This window comes from Epinephelus fuscoguttatus, linkage group LG20 (genome assembly GCF_011397635.1).
Source record: "Epinephelus fuscoguttatus linkage group LG20, E.fuscoguttatus.final_Chr_v1".
NCBI lineage: Eukaryota > Metazoa > Chordata > Actinopteri > Perciformes > Serranidae > Epinephelus > Epinephelus fuscoguttatus.
Genome location: NC_064771.1, coordinates 33,402,529 through 33,419,851, shown reverse-complemented (window position 1 = coordinate 33,419,851; position 17,323 = coordinate 33,402,529). Strand labels below are relative to the sequence as shown.

The following is a 17,323-nucleotide window of genomic DNA, read 5'->3' as shown; positions in this document are numbered from 1 at the left end:
CACTTAAAACGACTGTCAGCGTCAACCTCATGATGCTGCAAGAAGGAAAACTGAGGAGGTCACCAGTCATTCAGGTACTTTGCCTAGAAACCATGGATGTTGGTAAAACATTTTGTAGTAATCCATCCAATACAGGATGAGATATTGCACTGAACAAGAGGAAAGTTTGACCTGCTGGTGGAGCTGGGTTAAAGTTAGGAGGTGACCAAAGCTGTGAGGATTCATCCTCGGGGTAGCATGGTTATTTGCAACAAATTTGATGTCAATCCATCCAATAGATGTTGAGATATTTCAGCTTGAACCAAAACGGTGGACTGACCTACCAATGGTCTGACCAACTTTGCCATCCCTGAGGAGAAGGTTGGATACAATGACATAAACAGGTTTTGGCATCCTTTTCTTACACAGTCCAGTTTGGACATTTACATAAAAAACTATGCATCAGCTGTGGAGGACCTCTGATTTAGTAGTTCAACAGTTGTGGTGCTGTTTTTGTATTGATTATATTGATATGGGGTCAAACTCCAGTCAGTATTTAGACCACAGCCCCCCCTCTCCTCACCCAGTCTGTGCGTCTGACATGACGATTTGAAGGCTCGCCCTCTACATGATGTAGTCATGATGGGTTTGACCTTGTTCCATCTTCCTTTGTCTTGGTTTGTATAAATGAATCTGCTTGTGTTTTTAGTCTGTACAGTGTGTGTGTCTATCCTCTGTGTTCTTTTGATTCTCGGGACGTTGGCGTATTCTAGTAACCAGGCGGACGTCACAGATCTATTCTGGATGCCCGCTGCAACAGCCGGCCAGCAACAGCAGCAGCAGCAGGGGGAAGGAATGCCGTCTGTCCGGAGGCCTGGGCAGAGTGATCGCTGATCCTGTCGGAGGAAGCGGAGATGGCAGCTCTCCTGTTTCATGGGTTGTGGAGGAGAGAGAGAGAGAAGTGAGGAGAGAAAAGGAGGAGTTGGACTGGGGACTTGACGCTCATGAGAGAGAGAGAAAAGAGTGAGAGTGGTATTGGTGGTGGTGGTGTTGGGGGGGGCTGAAGGCATTTGGTTTGGTGCCAGTCGAGCCAGCTTTCTGGCATGCCGCATTCCAGGAGATCAACACCACGGTGTTTCCTTTCACCCCCACCCATCCACATCCACCCTGCAGCCCACCCCGATACTCGGCACCATTTTTTCCACAATAAATCTTTATTGAGCAAAACAAAACAAAACAATAAATGTATTATCTTTTGAACGACAAACATGTACCACAACAACAGAAGTGGTAAATATTCACCCAGGCATCATCAAATTAAACATGCTGTCCCTTAAGGGGAGGACATGAGCTTTAAAGTGACATTGTGTGATTTTTGAGATAAGAAATAACGTATTCTTTGTCTCATGACTGAAAAGTGGAAACGACAAGCAATAAAATGCACTCTTCCTCAATTCAAAACACTGAAGGGCTTTGATGATAAAACCTTTCTTGGTTAGCTTATCTATATCTGACCAAGAAAGGTAGTCAATATTGTTGTGTAACTGATATTACTAAATGTGTTCAGTGACTTCAGTGCTGCTGTTGCACCATGTTTTGGCATTACTGATTATCTTCTGAATGTTATTTGTGGCCACAGCGGTTGCACATCCACAGTACTGCCTTTTGCAACACTTTTTTATGCACATTTTTAATTTGTGCATCAGAGAGAGCCTAAAGTTCAAAAAGATCTTGAAATACTGCAAAAAAGTTTTTACACTTGCATCAATAAAAGGCAAATGCGACAAAGTGCAATGGAAACAGATTCAGTGAATAAATGACAACAGTGCATAAAACACTGCAAGCTCTCTTCATCATCTCTGGAGGCTATACACACAGGGCTGTAACCACACCTCCTCTAATAGCACATAGAATATTACAACTATTTCCATTGTCCAGTGTGCTCTTCGTTGTTATACATCCATTGCTTTCCTCAGTTTCCTTCCTTCTACTGCAGTGGTATTATGGCATCGGACTGGAAATTAGCGCCACCTACTGCTCATCTCCATGAGCCAACCCCCAATATTCGTATAACAGTAGTACATGGGAAAGTGCATAAATTTGCATTTTCTTTTGCTGATTTTCTGAAAATTCGGATAAAATTTGCTGTATTTGGATGAAAAGTTCAGTTTCTAAATGATGACTGAGACTAAACTTTGCCTATATCCATCCATCCGTTGTCATCCGCTTATCCTGGGCTGCGTCGGGGGGCAGCAGGCTGAGCAAAGCACCCCAGACGTCCCTCTCCCCAGCAACGCTTTCCAGCTCCTCCTGGGGGACCCCAAGGTCTTCCCAGGCCAGATGAGCTATGTAATCCCTCCAGTGTGTTCTGGGTCCCAGGGCCTCCTACCATTTTGTATGTGCCCAGAACACTTCTAACAGGAGGCGCCCAGGAGGCATCCTGATCAGATGCCCGAACCACCTCAACTGACCCCTTTGGACGCGAAGGTGCAGCAGCTCTACTCTGAGCTCCCTCCAGATGTCTGAGTGCCTCACCCTATCTCTATGCCTATCTCATTATTTCGGTCAGTACCCAGAAGTCATGACAATAGGTGTGGGTTGGGACGTAGATGGACCAGTAAATCGAAAGCTTTGCCTTCCGGCTCAGCCCCCTCTTCACCATGACGGTCTGGCACAGCACCTGCATCATTGCAGATGCTGCACCAAACTGTCAGTCCATCTCACGCTCCACTCTACCCTCACTCATGAAAAGACCCTGAGACACTTGAGCTCCTTCAAGCCTCAAGCGAGGGAGTTCGAGTAAACTTCGCCTCATGAGGCCTTAAAAACCGACATCCAACAATGTAAATATACTTATTACGAAATGTTGGCTCTCTATGAACCCTTTTGGTCATCATGCAGACTGTTCCATACGTGCGTGTTGGAAATGCTGGCTGACTGACGGTGCAGGCTTTCAGTCAGGTGATGAGATAGGTAAGTTCCTTGATATCAAAACATCTGTCACAGTTTCATCTTCCCTGTCTCCCCTCCTATCCCTCAGCCCCAGTATTCTCTCACTCTCCCAGTTTCTCTCCCTCAGTAATTTTCCACTCTCCCTGCCTCTGCTCCACTCTACCTGCCAGCCACTCCCACCTAATCAGCCCAACTACAGTCACCTGCAAGCTCAGCTGCAGCTCATTCCCAATCAGCCCTGCATATAGGCCTCTCCAGCACTATCACCCTTGCCAGATTGCTCTACTGCATCCATGCAAGACTTTCCAGCACTCATTACCTTCCTGATCTCCTGTTGCCGACCCTGCTTGCCTCCGACCTGCTCTCCTTGCCTGCCTCCCGGTGAACTTACTTGCCTTCTGTCCCTGACCATGTGCTCTGCCTCGGTGTCTCTGGCATCAGTCGGTTCTCCTGGCTTCGACTCCTCCACCTGGCCCCGGCTTCCATACTGCCCGCTCCTCATCGGCATCTCTGCATCATTGGCTGGCTCTTTGGCTCTGGACACCTTGCCTCGGCTACCTCGTCTCCAGTAAGCCCCTTACCTTTACTCCTGGCCGCTATAGAACTGAACTGTACAGGTCCGAGGGCTCACGTTCCCCCCCTCGGTTCTGTGGCCGGGTTCGGCTTAATCCTTTCCTCAAGCCTGAGACCCAGAGACTGTGTGTGGGCTATTAGCCTGAAGATTGAACTGTCTGCTGAGTTTATTCATCTGCTCAAGTTCCTGTTTTGCTGCCGTGATAAAGGTCATTACCAACTTTTCCGACTTCCAGTGCACTGTTTTTGGGTCCAAATTAACACCCATCACAACATCAGAGGGTGGAGAAATGATTTGTCACTCTTCCAAAGCCATGTCATGGAAACATGTAAATCATTACACGGACGTAATTCTAGTCACTAATTTTAGAAGGACTTGGAAAACGTTCAAGACTTTCATTCTTTGCTGGCAGGCACTCCTGTGTGGGATGCTGAACCAAACCACAAGATTTGTGTGTGAGATGAGTTTGGCCAAGAATCTTTGCATGTCATGCAACCAATCCTCCAACCCACGCCCCTCTTTACCTCACTTCCTATTAACTCTGCAGCAAAGTATCTCAAGGTATAAAATGCCCTCAAATCCTTCCCCTGTATTCATGTGGTGTCTGAATAATCAGAAAACTGAATTCCCTGCATGAACGCCTCAAATGTCAGGGAACATTTTGGTACACGAGTTTCTCAGTTGATGCCATACATGCAGAAGGCATGCAAGTTAATATTCAGTTGATGGTAATAAACATTTTCTCTTAATACACACATTGCATGTCAATTTTTGCTCACAGGTAAATTGTTACATGGCTTTAGGTTGTAACCATTAGCTGCGGTCCACAAAGTGACCAAGATTAGTTCAAAAAGTTTTAGTATTAGTCAGGTAAAGCAGTATTTTAGGCCATGTACTGATGCAAAGTCTGGGACAAAATCATTTTGTGACAAAGCTTCAAACTGTTATCAACATTATGCTTGAATGCTCTGAACAGTAGAACACAGCCCATCTTCTCTGTGGCGTCCTCAGACCTTGAAGTTCATGAACACACCAAAATCAGAACGACTTCCTGACTCAGGTAATGGGACTCAAGGAGCATGTGAATACAGCATTAAATGAGACTCAGTGTGTCTCAGATCGCACACTTCTGTACTTAACATTTAATATTTTGAGTACTCGTGTGCTAAGTGCATTCACACTGCATAGAGGAAAATGCAGTGTACTACTGGCGCACTCAAAATGGTCCAACACTTCAGAGTGGAATGAAGAACATTTCTCACCCTCAATGGTTGCCACAAGCTTGTTAGTTATACAAGTTTTTTGCACTAAGTACCAGTACTGTTGTTGAATAGAAGCCATCAGTAAAGTTTGTTGGCCCTGTAATGATTTGGTACCGCTAACAGTAATACGAGTGCGGTAGTACGGTAGCACTCGTTAGCTTATTGGCTAATGTTCATTCGCTAGTTAGCTAAATTGCTCCTAGCTATGGCAGGACTAGCACTGACATTGTGGTTTAAGTTTGGTTTATGTGTGGGCGGAGATAGTGGTCAAGTAATGCTCCACTATTCATTTGCAATTTGCCATTTAAAAAGAAGACAAAGGAGGAGAAGAGGTGGTTTAAAAAATCAATTCCGGTAAGTGCAAAACGTCAGTGCATGATCTGAGACACTACCCTGTTGAAATTAGTGCACCACACAAGAAGTACGTAGTGTACATAATGTACAATATTGAGGTATGCTAATGGAAGTATGTGAATTGAGACACACTAAAGCCTCTTTTACACTGCTAGATTTTTGGCGAATGTTGGGCCGTTTTGCTGGCAAGCTGCGAGCGTTTAGACACACAGAGCCAGATTGGTGAGTTGATCTGAGGTGCCCAATTTTCCGCCTCGTAGGGTAGACATATTGCCGGAACCCTTTTAGTTTGAAAAGACTAAGGCGGCCTTCCACAACAGGAGGGGCTGTTGATGACGCCACACGTGCGACCCACTGGAGTGGATAAACAGGAAACAGCTGATAGCAGGAATTAGCGAGCAGCTAGTAGCAAGAGGGAAACACAAACCTGACAGACACTGTAAAGATGAGCAACTGGGGAGACAAGGAATTGCGTGCCCTCCTTGTCCTCGCAAACGAAGAGGCCATTAACTGTCAGATGACGGTGACGGTGAAGGACAGGTCGATTTATGAGAGAATCGCCGAAGGACTGACCAGCTGCGGCTTCCCTCCCACGTCACTGTTTACATCACACGCTGAGCTACATGTTTTGTTACTTGCTCACGCCCTCCATTGCCCCGAAAAAGGCACATTCTGTATGAACAAAAGTAGGTAGGCGGCATTTTGCTGCACTCCCTGATTTTGGTTTTATACTGCCAATGCTGAAAAAAGACTGATTGGGCTTTCCTGCAAATTTGCACAATTCCTATTTAAAAAGGGCTAGAGAGAGTTATGGCACTCAAAGATTACAGCACCTGGCATATGAACAAATAACCACTTTATCCTTTTAAAACAATCCTCACAACTTGGATTAATGTTTCCGAAAAACCCTTTTGATTCTTTTGATCTGAGGAACTCTTATAGACTGAAGGAATATGAATAAATTCCAAGGTAATCAAGGAATGGACACATAAATTGAGAACTGCTTGGCAACCAGACCAGGCATCTAATTGAGTCCCAGGTTTCTGCCAGGTTTTGTGCACACAGTCCTTTATGACCTGTCCTCTAACCTCTGCCTTACTTAATGACACTCACATATCAATTAACTGTTGTCTACCGTCTCATTTCCATTCACTCCAATGTGAGCAGGAATCCAAATAAAGCAGATACACACATGACACACTTCTTCCTGTAGGTTATGTCAGACACCCTTTGTCACAAGGCGGGCTGTTTCAGGTGGAAACACCCTGGCCACTACTTTAAAAAACACTGCTCCTCTGCTAGCTAGCTTCCTGTGCTTTAATGCTTGTTGCTATAGGTACTTGTGTGCAGCGGAGAAACCCAACAGGCCGACCTTGTTGACTTGGTGGAGGAAGTAATGGAGCTGCTTCTGCCTGGATTTAGCAACCCTGCTGGTTCACTGTTGGTCCTGTTAGCTGAAAGCCTCAAACACATCACCGCTTCACTTCCTAAAGGTAAGTGTTTTGCATGCCTGTCCTGAGTTGATGTCTTGGCTGTGTTTGTGTGCTTGGAAATGTCAGAAAGCTAACAGCTGTATCATGGTGCCTGCTGGCTGATAAGTTCTGCTCTTTTTCTGCTACAGAGTGCAATGTTTGCAGTGGCTTTGCTTTTAATGGCCTGCAGTTTGGCATGTGCATTGTGACGCTTTAATGCTGGTAAAGTGTTGCTATATGAATATTAATAAGTGAGTGTTCTGGCTTGAACTGGTATTGCACATATTTCACCCTTTTAAGTGGTTGCCATTGTTTCATTCAAGCTAAGTGCAAACTAATTGGCCCTGTAGAGTCTGGATTCAGAAATGTACACGACTGCTTTCTCATCTGCTCGCATAATTCTTCCAGTGTTAAATTTCCTTCATGAGATATTCATAGTTTTTGTCACACAAAATATTGTTACATTTATTTTAAGCATTACAGGTATATATCAAGATGTGGGTTTATGTGTGAACTTGCTTTGCTATTCCAATTACTATAATTGCATCTTTAATGATCTCCTGGGTTACACTCATACACACACATTTAGGCCTACACATGTATACTGACAGCCTCGTGCTGCTTATCAACACGACATTCAAGCTACAAATTCTTGTGAATTTAATGTGTTAGCAACTAATTACCTGCTGCTGTGCGGTTTCGGTGTGTCTTATCTTGCTGCAGCTGCAGACGGTTTGTTGGGATTGGTGGTATCCATGTTGCCTCACTAGATGGCAAGTTTACTGTAATGGTTGGAAGTACTTTGGAAATGGCAACGCAGCAGCTGCAGGTCAGCCAACACATAGTAGAATTCACAGCTCTGTATCTCATGTGGTTTGTCACAATCTGCTTATCTTGGTGTTTGCTTGTGAGGAGTGACGTTAATACAGCCATGACACCAGACACCATATACTTTAGTTCACCTTAATAAACGGATTCTACTTGAATTGTTTGACTGAGCTAACACGACCTGCTGCACAGGCGGGACAATGTGACATGGTGGAAATGCCAACAATGGTGTCAGCGTCAAAATTTCAGTTTCAGACTTGAATTTTTTCATGTGGAACATCAATGCTGGCTAATGACTGAGATCTGAAGTGACATTTTGAAGTGACATTTTAAGGTACGTTATGCACCATGCGCCTGGTGTTACATCTTGGCCTGCCACTGCCTGCGAGTGCCCTTGAGCAAAGCACCAAATCCCCACCTGCTGTGGGGCATGTAGGGGAATATTATGTGTGTGCCTTCAGCAGGAATTTGTAAAAAGACAAACAAGGTTTTCGTTTGTTAAACAAGATCAAATTTATCTTAAAAGGAAAATGACAAAAACGACTACAAAAATAATTGCACCATATCTAAATCAACCACTGTAATTTGCAACTGATGAGATACTGTCCTTTCAGGAACTGTAAATACAGTGCACCCACCAGAGATACCTTTGACCTACAACAGTTTCCACTCTGTTTCTAATCTGGTTTCTAACCATACTGTGATGCTCACATGAACACGCCAGGTGTGAAAACCATCTCACCCATTCAGGACCTTTGCCGTGACTTTTTGTATTGTATCATTTGTATGAATGTGTGAGTTCATTTTACTAGTGATGTCAGTAGCAAGACAAGAGATGGAGGCTAGTATTGCAGTCCTTAACGTTTTGTTTTTAAAGCTTTAATAGATCCATTAGAAGCGTTTTAAGCCATGCCAGCGCTGTGGCTTTAGGGATAGCAATGTGAGTCTGTCCCCTACCTGAAATATCTCAACAATTATTGAATGGATGTCTGTGTACATGTGTACAGGAAGGAAGAGGATGTGTATATATATATATATATATATATAGAGAGAGAGAGAGAGAGAGAGAGAGAGTGTGTGTTTTAAGTTAATCAAACTTAGTTTTAGATTTTACTTTCTTACTTACCCCTCTTCATCCCCTATGCGACACAAGGCTTCAGTGAGCTCTGTCCATTGCATTCAATCCTTGGCAGCATGTTGTGCCTCTCCCAGTGACAAGTTCATCTTCTCCAACTCCAGTGTCATAGTTCTGTGGCAGGTAGTTTTGGGCCTTCTAGGTTTTCTTTTGCCTGGTGTTGACCATCTTAAGGCAGTTCTCATGATCTGGCCCTGTTCCATTCATAGCACGTGGCCTCGCCATCTCAAACGCCTGTGAGAGATTTCTTTGGCGATGCTATGGCTACCTGTTTACTTGTACAGTTGGAGATTTTTTTTGGCTAGAAGTTTCTGTCCAGTTTTGTACAATCTCTGGGTAACCATACCTGCATGTTCGTATTATCATTATGGGCATGTTGCATTTGGCCCAAAGCACCACTGTGCACATATATATAATGTACATATGAGTGTCTCGTATAAAGGTGAAATCATGTTGATAAGTGGATGTGCTTTAGTCTTTATAATGCTTGTACTGTATACATGTGTGTGTGTGACTGTTTTTGTGTGTTAAAGAAGGAGGTTTTGTGTGGCTGTGGATATTTTTATGAATATCTGTGTGTGTGTTATTGTGTACACGTGTGTATTTTTATGAATCAGTGCATGTGTGAGTGCGTGCACGCCTGTTTGAGAGCAGAGTATGTGGACAGTCTGTCAGCTCAGCTTAAGCTGACGCTGAGTGGCCACACCTCGGGGCTGTGCAGGCCTGCAGGGCGGGCTCTCTCTCATCAGCAGCATTAGGCCGCCGTGTGTGATGGCTGCTGACCCCCGGCGGAGCGTTGGCCGTGACGGTTTGGCCGGTGTTGGGCACCAATAATGCCAGGTCCTGGGCTCACTTCCTGCCAGGAGCAGCCCTCACTCTCCTGCTGTCAAATAGTAAGTGGCGATGGCAAAGATGGCACTTTGGGTGATTTGTGCTGGGCCTCATCAAGGACACCGTGTTAAAATGCCCCGTGTGTCTGAGTCATAGACCATGGAGGAGATGGATGAGAGGGAGGGAGGGTCGGGAAAGTAGTTTGAACAAACATTTCTTCACTTTCAAGAGAGAATTAACAGATTATTTAGAACATGGATCCAATTTTCGTACATCTAGCCATTGATTCTTAAATATTCCCCAAACCAAGTGCTAAGATCTGGGCAAATCCAACAGGACAAGAAACATGAGCCGTCACACAATCACATAGGTTGGAAATAAGAGCAAATTCAGTTGGAGGAGAAAATGTCAGCAAACTAGAATTATTACCTGAACTTTCTGTTGTAAACAGACGTCACAGTTAACACACAGATCACTATGACAACTGTGGAAAAAAAGCAGAGATCCTCCAGAAATCACACCTTAAATTGCCTGAAATCACGTGACTCACAAGCTCACAACTGTGTGGACATATCTGCGAAAAATGTGTCATAAACTCAGCTCGGAAAGAACAGTGTCATACTGTACGAGTGCAAATCTACATCTGCAAATTTTCAAAATAAAGATTTTCCATTTCAAACGTCAAATTTCAACGTTTAAAACTTTTTTCCTAACGTATATGCACCTGTTTTCAGACACTATTTACAAGGTTTCCAACCAGAAAAATAAACGAAATACACTACAAAAATCTGAAACTCTGAAAATGTGTTGGAAAAACAATGTCAAAAGAATGCTGCAGTTGTTAAGATGTAAAACTCAGATGCAAAATAATGTTTAGAAATTTGAATTTTTTTAGCCCATCAAAACATTATGCAAGCCTTGAAAACTTAAACAGGATCTAATTGTTGAAATGGGGCAGGCAGCCATGGAAAAAACCCAAGTCACTTGATGTTTAGGTGAAATAAACTCATATTTATTCCTCAGGCATAGGCAGACAGTAAGTTAGGTGGAGCACCGGCAACTTTCAAAACTTAGATTCATTCTTGCAAAATCTTTTTTATTAGATTTGAAGCTTTCAACAATGAGTTTAGAGTCAGCCGATGTCTACCGAATTGCCATGTGACGATATTTACAGTGAAATATCCCAATGGACGATGATTAACACACAGAAATATGTGTAAATCAACCACCTTGCTCAACCCACAAACCATAAACTTTATGAAATATATTAGTACAATTAGAAGGTGGAAGGTTGACTGTTGCATGCAATGTTTCTGTAAGTTATCAATAACTTACTCAGAATGCTGCTTTATCACTTTTTATGACTCGCTTGCTGAACCCCTGATATTTATATGATGTTACCAGTGAATTAATGACAATAAAAAATAAATATAAAATAAAAAGCAGTCAGCCCAGCAGATGTGAGTGGATATTGAACAGTGATGTGGCAAATCTTAACAATGGCAGAGACAAACTTGGACGATTAAAAAGGTACCACTTCGTCCATCTGTCAGCCCACACTTTGTCTGGTAGATAAATTAGAACTGTTACTTTTTACACACGCAATGAACACCATTAGCAACGCCGCAAACCCACATCTGAGCAGACAGAGGAATGGACCTTTTTGTAGCTTTTTTGTTTTTTCCAGTTTCAAAATATGAAAATAAATGATCTTACTAAAGTGCTGTTTTGTTTACATCCTGTCCTTTTTGCCCATTTGGACTTCTTTTAGAATGACAAGACCTCATTATTATTTTGGTGAATTCAATGTCATCACAACCAACAGAAACAATGGCAAATGCCATAAAAATAAGAACCGAGTGTTAAACTAAAAATCTACTTTAAAAGTAGCTCAATAAAGCTCTATTTTGGCTTTAAAAGGCTTTGCACTAAGTTTACAGTACTTTCAATTAAAAAAATCTAGGCAACTACATTAATAAGATGGATCAAGTTCAGGTTGATAATGTGTGAACAGGGACATTTGGCTCCCTGTTGTGTGATGGTCAACAACGGCAGCAGGTGCACCACAGGGAAGAACAACAGGGAGGCAGGGCCACCACCAGGAAATGACCCCTGCCAGAAACAACAATGAAAAAACCAGGGTTTTGGAGCCTTGAAAATATGAAGTGACAAAGGGTGCCCTTTGTGTGGGAATTGACATGGTACAAGGCTGACACTGTGCACCCTCTAGGGGTTGATCTTCCAGTCAGGATCAAATGCCAGAACTAGGTCAGTGGGAAGGGAGAAAGAGGGAGAGACAGGGAGGGGGGTTTCCTAATATTGAGAAAAATTGTACCAGTTTATTTTAATATTCAACACCTTAAGCAGAATAGGCTGCACAGTCAGTCAAATACACCCTTAACATCCCCTCATCTTCCACTTTCAGACATTTCTATGAAAGTCAGAGCTGACAGTTTTATCAGATAGACAACATCAGTAGCCAGCAGACAATGACAGACTTGTGGTTTCGTTGTCAGTGTTGGTTTGGTCCGTACTGTTGAGAAGGCACCTGTGGTTGTTGCTGCAGATCCTCCACAAACAAAGGGCATCTGATTCCAACAAAGACAGCAGATTGACTTTTAGAGTTTTTTCATTTAGATGAGATATGTGAAAAACTAACTTTTGAAAATGGTCATAATGAAGATCATCTGTCACTACTGGGGCTGGGTGGTACTGTGGTGGTTAATGTTAGTGGAAGATTCTGGCTTCATTTAAATGTTATTAAAGTAAAAATATCCAGTGCTTCGAGTCGCCTAGATATAATAAACTGAATCCTGCTTTAGTTGGTGCAGATTTTGTGCACTATGAAAGCAGATATGCTAGACAAAAGAATTAAGCTACATTTGGCAGTAAATGTTTTGAACAAAACGTGTACGCTGTTGTATGTAAATACAATTTTAAAGAGACCAGTTTATTTAGGCCAACATTTTGTCCAGCAGCTTGTTTCAATATTTAAGATCTTTGGCTTTTCTTTCTTTTTTTAAATGGAAAATAAAAAAGGTTTTGTAGAAAAACACGTTCATTTTCAGGAAATCTTGGGACGTATCGGCTATTGTTTGAAGACAATAATCCTTATGGGGACACCAGCCATTATTTTGAAAAATCTGGTGCAAAAATAATGATAATTATAAGAAGAAGATACTGAAAGTTAAGATGGTGGCTGTTCACTCCTATGGAATTTCTTGCCTGGTGCATACACCAAAAAAACGTTGCTAGCTTCCGGGATTGCTTCTGCGATTTGCAGCCCACTGGATATGCGCAGTAGGGCTATTCCTGCTGGCCCCGCCCACAAGTTCTGGCTCGGCTCACGGGCTTTATATTGTGATGATATCACAGATTTTTTAAAATATTTTAGGAAAGTTTTACTAATATAAAACCTCCAGGGATCAAAAGTTTATCATAGAAAACGTCATAGTTGATCTTGTTTGCATTTTGAGGTGTCTTGTAAACAGTTTTACAGACATGTCATTTTAAATAGTGGTCTATAGGGAAAATGCCTTTGGGGGATTTCTTTTTTTTTCTGCAATACTGTTAGTGGCCACTGGGTTATTGAGGCTGAGCAGCAATCCTGGGGGCCTGATCTGGTGTAGCAAGTGGATATGCAGGCCAAGAATTCCTCTTCAGTGTGCTGATCATTTCGGCAAATCTCTGTCAACAGATACCTACATATAAATGCAGATAAATTTAAAAAGAGCTAATAAAAGGCTAAATTGTCATCTGATTATAACCGATTGCTATGAAAGCACATTTTGGCCAGTGTGTTCTGACTCTCCATAAAGAATGTTTACCTGCCACTCAGAGGTGATTGGTCCATAGTACAAGGACTGCAAATGGAAACCAGAACGGAAACTGCCCATTGGTCCAACAGCCCATTATTCCGACAACCCATTGGTCCGACGACATTCCATTGTTCTGACCATATTAAACCCATTGTTCCGAAGTCCGTTCTGAAATCATCATGATGCCCTGTGGTTAAGGTCTGGTTAGGTTTAGGCACAAAAACCACTTGGTTAGCGTCAGGAAAACATCATGGTGTGGGTTAAAATGAAAAAGAAAGTGGCAAACACATGTTGGAACAACAGGATGTTGGACTAATGGGCTGTCGGACCAATGACACGGACCCAACCAGAACACATCCGATACCAAAGTCCTGGCTCGTGGCCTACATTTGCAGAATATATCTGTTTATAGGGATTCATTTGGAGAGGGTCTGCCCCCTAATAGTTGACCAAACATTAGTCGACCAGAAAGGTCATAAGTCGGCAAGACTCCATTGGTCGCTTAGTCGCCTTGTCAAAATAAATCAAAACTTATATGACCGGACCATGTGGGAATTTAATTTGAAAGGACAGACACAGGAAGTGGCCACGTTCAGCAGTCAGACAGGTCTCACAATAATTTACCAGGGCTGGTACCTGATACTATTCTTTCTCAGACCTTGAAGTCAAACCATTGTGTTGCCCCGCCCAAAATATATGATTCAATAATTAAATTATTATTATAAACATGAGAGCGACTAGTCGACTAATGGCACTAAATGATGACTATTGGTCAACTAGGAAAATCCTTAGTCGAGGGCAGCCCTAATTCGCAGGTGACATAACAGTGCAAGTATCAGAAATGTCAGATACCCAGTATGGAAAATAGACCTGAAAAAAATCAGGGCGTTAAAGTTCTGGTGATTGATTGATGCTTGATTAATTGACTATGTTTTTAATAAACGACTGAGTCATCATTATCAAGCAAAAGATGTTCTGAAGATGTTCTGCTCCTGAAGCCTGTCAAACTGTAAAACAAATATCTTTGGGTTTCACCTTGGTGTCTAGAAAAGAGTGATGTCCACATGTTCCGAATTTACGGAGCCCCTCTTGGGTCACATGGTGGAAAAGGAACACTTGATGTGTAAATCCGCATAAAGGGGTTTGTAATCTGTGCCCTCGGATTTCATTTTTCCTACACACCAATGAATGGGAACTGTAGACGAGTGTAAGTGAAAGAAATAATTCATGGACTATGAAATATTCTCTATTTTTTTGTAGAGGCATTATAGATTTCTCCTAGTATTGGTTTACTGAACTGATTCCTAAAAAAAGACAAACTATAACTGTCCATAATTGTCATTTTAATAAAGATTAGCCAGGGAGATTGTAGCGAGCTGAAGCATTGTTTGCTCAGATATTTCACCCCCAAATAAAGGTTATGTTATAATTTGAACTAACAAGCTGGAATGCCAACTTCTTTCTTCCCCCCTCCAATCACCTTCTGCCTACCAGCCATGACTTGCCTGTAAAGTTCTCATCTGGGAACGCAGAGTTTCACATTGTGAGATGAACAACAGCAGTAATAACAACAACTGGGCTGATCTTCCCCTCCAGAGGAACAGGGGAACTGGCTGGTCCAAGCACACCGGCGACCGACCCTCCCTCTGGCCCTCGTTTGTCACGAGCTGACCCTTCCATTTAATTAATTAAAATTAGCATCTGTCCCCTTGGCATTGACTTGTTACGTCAGATAGAATCAGCTTTTGTATCAGCGGGCCCCCGGGGCTGCCGGCCCTAACGAGGCCCAAGATCCTAATTAGACGATGTAAGAGGGAGGTGAATGGGAGGGGGGAGGGGAGGGGGGTAAGAGGGAGCTGGACAAGGAGGAGAGAAGGAGGGGGAGAGGGTGGTCTGAGCGGGAGGACAGAGAGGGTCCTGCTGGGCTGAGTTGGCCCTGGGGAGAAGTGGGGTATTTATACACCCGGCACCTAAACATGATGGAGGGGGGAGGCAGAGGAGAGGAGCAGCCCTGAATCTTCCTCTCTGTCTGTTGTACATCCTCTCTCTCTGTTTACCTCCCTCTGTCTTTGTCCAGTTTGTCTCTATTTGTGTCGCCTGCTCTCACTGTCACACTGAAACAAGAAATACAGGGTCAGACAAGAGTGTGCAATCACAAATTAGAGAACAAGCCAGTTCTTTCTTGCAAACCCTCAGATTTCCAAACACTTTTTCACCAGTGTTAATTTTGTTGACTAATACTATGATGAAAATTTTTCATCAACAATCTTTTTTCTGTGACGAAAACGAAACAATGACGAGCTAAAAACAGATCTTAATAGTGAAAACTAAAACGAAATCTGTGTTTTCATTTTCATTGACAAGATGTGATGTGGATTATCGGACATTGAAAGCAAGAACAGCCGTGCTTGCAATTATCTTCAAATGCCACATGAGCGACAGGCTGGCAAACTCCAGTAAATATCTGCGCCCGGATGTTTCACTAGCCAGCAAAACACTCACACTGGAGCAATGTCAGCCGTTTTATGAGTTATGAGCTGTACTGCAGCAGTAAATAATCAGCCGTGTGTCCGACTGTGGCTGGTGGAGCTTCTGAATGGATTTGTGGAGTTTGTTAGTTGCAGTTAGCTCCACTTGTTAGCAGCTTAACGGCAGTGGAGCAAGCAGACAATGCTGTATTGAAGATGCACCTTAAATCATAAAGCACATGACTCAGTTTCCACTTTTGGAATAACGAGTGTTCAGTGGCTCTGAAACTTTGAGGTGTTTAACTACAGGCCAGATTTTTTTGGTGCTGAAAAAAAAAAAAATTGACACCAAATTAATACCTAGCTTTAAGAAAAAAAAGGACAAAATAGTTTTATTTTTCATTTTTAAGTACTTTTTTTTTTAACTACAGATTTTTTTAAGCAGAAAATTGGGTATATTCATAATTAATGTGCACCACATGTAACATGACATAGACTGTAGAAAAATAATTGTCGTTTGTGGACTCCTCTTCGGAATGCTCAAATTTGGCGTTTTGGCCATCGCCATTTTGGATCTTTGGATTCAGAGGTGACCATATTTGGAGGATGGAGCTGTAATAGTGAAGGGTGGATCTGACCAATTAGCTGAGGTGCTGCTTCGCAGACAGCCTGTCGTTCAAAGTAGTCACGCCTTTTAGGACGAGATCAATTGCCTATTCGGTTTCTATGTAGAAACTGAATTGAGGACTGGCAGTAGTAAGTGACTTCACATTTATACAGCTTTTATTTTGCACCCACGAGTTAATAGCAAACACAAAACACAATCTAAATGCATTTTCACGATATGAGACTTTTAATAACATGTAAACAGATGAGTTGTATAAAAATTCACCCCCTGTGCAGTTGTCATGAACGGGGATTTAGCTATAGAGACTAAAACTTTTTTTTGTACCAGGCTGTAAACACGTTTATGTCCGCTGTGCAGTTGGTCATTTTAACACGGGGGTCAATTGGTGCTGACTTTGTGTTGGAGCCAGCCTCAAGTGGCCATTCAAGGAACCGCAGTTTGTTGGACTTCCTGCGTTGGCTTCATTTTGAAGCCCTGGAGGTTGCTGTTTGATTCCAACGTATATCTGTCCTTTATGTGGTTACAAATACAAGCAGAAAAACACACACAACATACTGACATGCACACATATACAGAATCCAAATCTGGTAGTCTACAGAAACTATTTAAAACTTAATCAAAAGAAGCTGAAATTCTTTTAATTGTCAAAACACAAGGAGTCCTACAAGAACTTCAATAAAATCAAATCTAAAATTGGCAAATTTACATTTTCAATCAGTAAGTATCTGATTAAACAAAACAAAAACCAAAAACACGAATCGGACCATATGCCAACTTATGAGATCTCGCTCTCTGTGTCATATAGTCTTCTACTCAAACTGATATTTGACCCACTGTCTCTATCTGCTGCTTGGTGCCTGGACTGCTGCCCATTTCTGTTGCGTTAAACCACAACTGTACTTCAATTACACTGAAGCATTTGTCAGGCCTGGTGGCTCTGCCTCGGTTCCAGGCTGGTGTCATATCCTGACTGCCCTCACTATCTGAGGCCGGTGGAGACAGATGCTGGTGTTTGGGTGGCT

At 42.6% G+C, this 17,323-nt stretch overlaps 1 protein-coding gene across 1 annotated transcript in view; it reads right to left on the bottom strand.

The window, feature by feature from the left end:
* The window catches only part of tbx21 (T-box transcription factor 21), a 54,377-nt gene extending 50,639 nt beyond the window's left edge, over positions 1-3,738 (bottom strand). Inside the window, exon 1 of the mRNA XM_049563478.1 lies at positions 3,323-3,738. Within this exon, the coding sequence (XP_049419435.1) occupies positions 3,323-3,417 (95 nt within the window). The 5' untranslated portion in view covers positions 3,418-3,738. The remainder of the gene's footprint in view (positions 1-3,322) is intronic.
* Positions 3,739-17,323: the final 13,585 nt, after the last annotated feature.